The sequence below is a fragment of the Manis javanica genome, chromosome 14 (genome assembly GCF_040802235.1).
Source record: "Manis javanica isolate MJ-LG chromosome 14, MJ_LKY, whole genome shotgun sequence".
NCBI classification, from domain to species: Eukaryota; Metazoa; Chordata; class Mammalia; order Pholidota; family Manidae; genus Manis; species Manis javanica.
Window position 1 is genome coordinate 71,030,263 of NC_133169.1, and position 3,247 is coordinate 71,033,509.

General features: G+C 37.1%; 1 protein-coding gene across 1 annotated transcript; it reads left to right on the plus strand.

The window, feature by feature from the left end:
* Positions 1-1,728: 1,728 nt before the first annotated feature.
* LOC108384887 (olfactory receptor 2L8-like) lies at positions 1,729-2,667 on the plus strand. The gene has a single exon (XM_037007324.2). The coding sequence runs from the start codon at positions 1,729-1,731 to the stop codon at positions 2,665-2,667; it is 939 nt and encodes a 312-aa protein (XP_036863219.2).
* Positions 2,668-3,247: the final 580 nt, after the last annotated feature.

The following is a 3,247-nucleotide window of genomic DNA, read 5'->3' on the forward strand; positions in this document are numbered from 1 at the left end:
AACTGTCTGCCTCTCACTTACTGCTTTTAATATTCTCTCCTTATCTTTAATCTTTGCCATTTTAATTACTATATGTCTTGGTGCTCTCTTCCTGGGGTTTATCATCTTAGGGACTCTGTGCTATTCCAGAATATCTTTTCTCTTCCACAAATTGTGGAAATTTTCAGCTACTATTTCTTCAAAGAGACTGTCAACTCCTTTGTCTGTCTTTTCTCCTTCTGGAATCCTGTTATGTGAATATTGTTTCACTTGGAGTTGTCACACAGCTCTTAGCATTTTCCATTTTTAGAAGTTCATTTTCCTTTCTGTTCCTCCATTTGGTTGTTTTCCTATTCTCTATTTTCCATCTCATTGATTCTTTACTTCCAGCAGTCAACTGTCCATTCCCTCCATTGTATTTTTCATTTCAGATCCTGTATTCTTCAGCTCTGTCTTTTTCGCATGTTCTATCTCTTTGTTAAATTTCTCACTGAGATCATTAGTTCTTTACCTAGGGTCAATGAGCATCTTTCTAACTGTTACTCTGAAATCTTTATCAAGAAGATTGGTAATCTCTGTTCCATTTAGACCTCTTTCTGGTGTCTTAGCTTGTACTTTCGCTTGGAATACATTCCTCTGCCTCCTGATTTTGTCTAGGCTTCTTCCTTTGTGTTAGTAGATCAACTACGTCTCCTGGTCCTTCTCAGTGGTCTTCCTCAGCAGGTGTAGAAGGTCTGTCCTGCAGCCTTCAGCACTTTCCAGGTTAGTTGTAAATGTTGTAGTTGCTTCCTTGGTGTGAACTTGGGTTTTTGGTTCTGCCTTGTTTCTTACTCCACCATATTTTGCACAGCCCCACTTTTGTTAAACGTATTACTTGTTATTTCTTTATTATCATGTTAGTTTAGTTTTATGGCAGAGATGTGATATATGTGTGCTGAAAACTAGATTTATCTAAAAGGGAAAATAGTTTTACATAAAAGAAAATAAAAGGAAAAAGTTATGGGAGTGTAAGTGTGTCATAAGGCAGTGTACAGTGTTATATAATCACTGAGGAACAGATGTAAAAACTATACATCTTCTTTCCCAAGGGCTTAAGCAGAGTCCTGAAAACTATAATGAAATTGCATGATACCTTGTCACATACAGGGCGTACTTAAGCACTAGAATTCTGAAAATAAGTTACGAGGCAGAAGAGAAACACTTTGTGTAAATGGTATTGGCAATTAAGATTCATTGTAGATTTCTGGGGAAAAAGAAGCAAAGAATAAGACAGCATCTGAGAAACATGATTTGGCATTATTGTGCAAGGGAAATTTAAAAAAAGAATATAGATCTACAACATAATCAGATAGTTACCAAAATATACTGAAATATGAGTCTAATTTTATGCTTTGTTATTGATTTTCTAAGCATATACTTCAAGTATAAGTTCTAACTTTGATGTTACCTGAATTTATGTAAGGAAATAAAATATGTATAACTTATCAAATTGCTTAGAGAAATATATAATTTTCTCAAATTCACAGTATTTCTATAAAATTTTTTGATCACCAGTGCTTGCTTCATGAAGATTTTATCAGACCAAAACTATACTTTTTTTTCATATTAGGTAAGTTTGTTTTTCCTTTAAAAGCTGTAAAATGTCAGGGACAAATCAAAATGAGTGTAAAACAATGTAGTAAAAATTGCTTATTTTTCTATATTTACTTATTGTGTATCTGTCTTTAGGAAAATCTAAGTGAATACCCCATGGAAAATTATAACCACACATCAACTGATTTCATCTTATTGGGGTTGTTCCCACAGTCTCCAGCTGGCTTGTTCTTCTTCATTCTCAGTGTCCTCATTTTCCTAATGGCACTGTTGGGCAACCTGGCCATAGTCCTCCTGACCCTCCTGGACACCCATCTCCACACACCCATGTGCTTCCTGCTTAGCCAGCTCTCCTTCATTGACCTGAGCTACATCTCCACCATTGTCCCCAAAATGGCTTCCACTTTTCTCTCTGGAAACAAGTCTATCTCTTCAATAGGGTGTGGGGTTCAGAGCTTCTTCTTTTTGACTTTAGTAGTTGCAGAAGCATTACTATTGACATCTATGGCCTATGATCGTTATGTAGCCATTTGCTTTCCTCTCCACTATGCCATTCGTATGAGCAAAAGAGTGTGTGTGCTGATGATAACAGGATCTTGGATAATGGGCTCCATCAATGCCTGCGTCCACACCATATATGTCCTCCATATCCCTTATTGTCAATCCAGGGCCATCAACCATTTCTTCTGTGATATCCCAGCCATGCTGACTCTGGCCTGCATGGACACCTGGGTCTATGAGTACACAGTGTTTCTGAGCACCACTCTCTGGATTGTGTTCCCTTTCATTGGCATTGCGTGCTCCTATGGCCGTGTTCTCCTGGCTGTCCACCGCATGCACTCATCTGAAGGGAGGAGGAAGGCCTATTCCACCTGCAGCACCCACCTCACTGTGGTGACTTTCTACTATGCACCCTTTGCTTACACTTATTTACGCCCAAGATCCCTCCGAACTCCAACAGAGGACAAGGTTCTGGCTGTGTTTTACACCATCCTGACCCCAACGCTCAACCCCATCATATACAGCCTGAGAAACAAGGAGGTGATGGGGGCCTGGAGGAGAGTGACTCAGAGAATCTGCTCTGTGAAAAGTTAGACAGTGTTCTGATTATTCTTGCAGTGTTAGAAGTAGATCATGTTCACGTTATGTATCCATTAAGGAAAATTTTATTTCATGATTGAAGACAAGGATTAAAGTTAACCTAATAACTTTCATAGGATTAAAATTTGAGATTATACAAAATAATTATATGCTCCCTACAACTTTTATTTGTTTCTTTGGTAATTAAAAAAAAAGAAACCTAATATGCATATAGTTTTCCCTTATTTATGAGAAATAAGAGTTTACCAATATGTGGACATAAATATGGAAACTTCCCAATTTGATTTTATCATTCAGTATAACATTTCTGGTGTACTGAATATACATTCAAAAATGAAAAAAAAAATGTTACAGTGAAACAGTAAATGGCATAACATCCCTGGGTTTTAAAACAAAAAAAAAATACACATATTTTCCATTTTCTGGGGGAAATGATCAATATAGAGATCATGCAGAGAGCTCTGCAGGGAATGTGTAAATCTTGCACCAATATATAGGAAATTCAACAGGTATATATCTTTCATTAGAAGGGTACTGGGATTATCACAGTGTATTCTAAGGAAGCAACTTATCA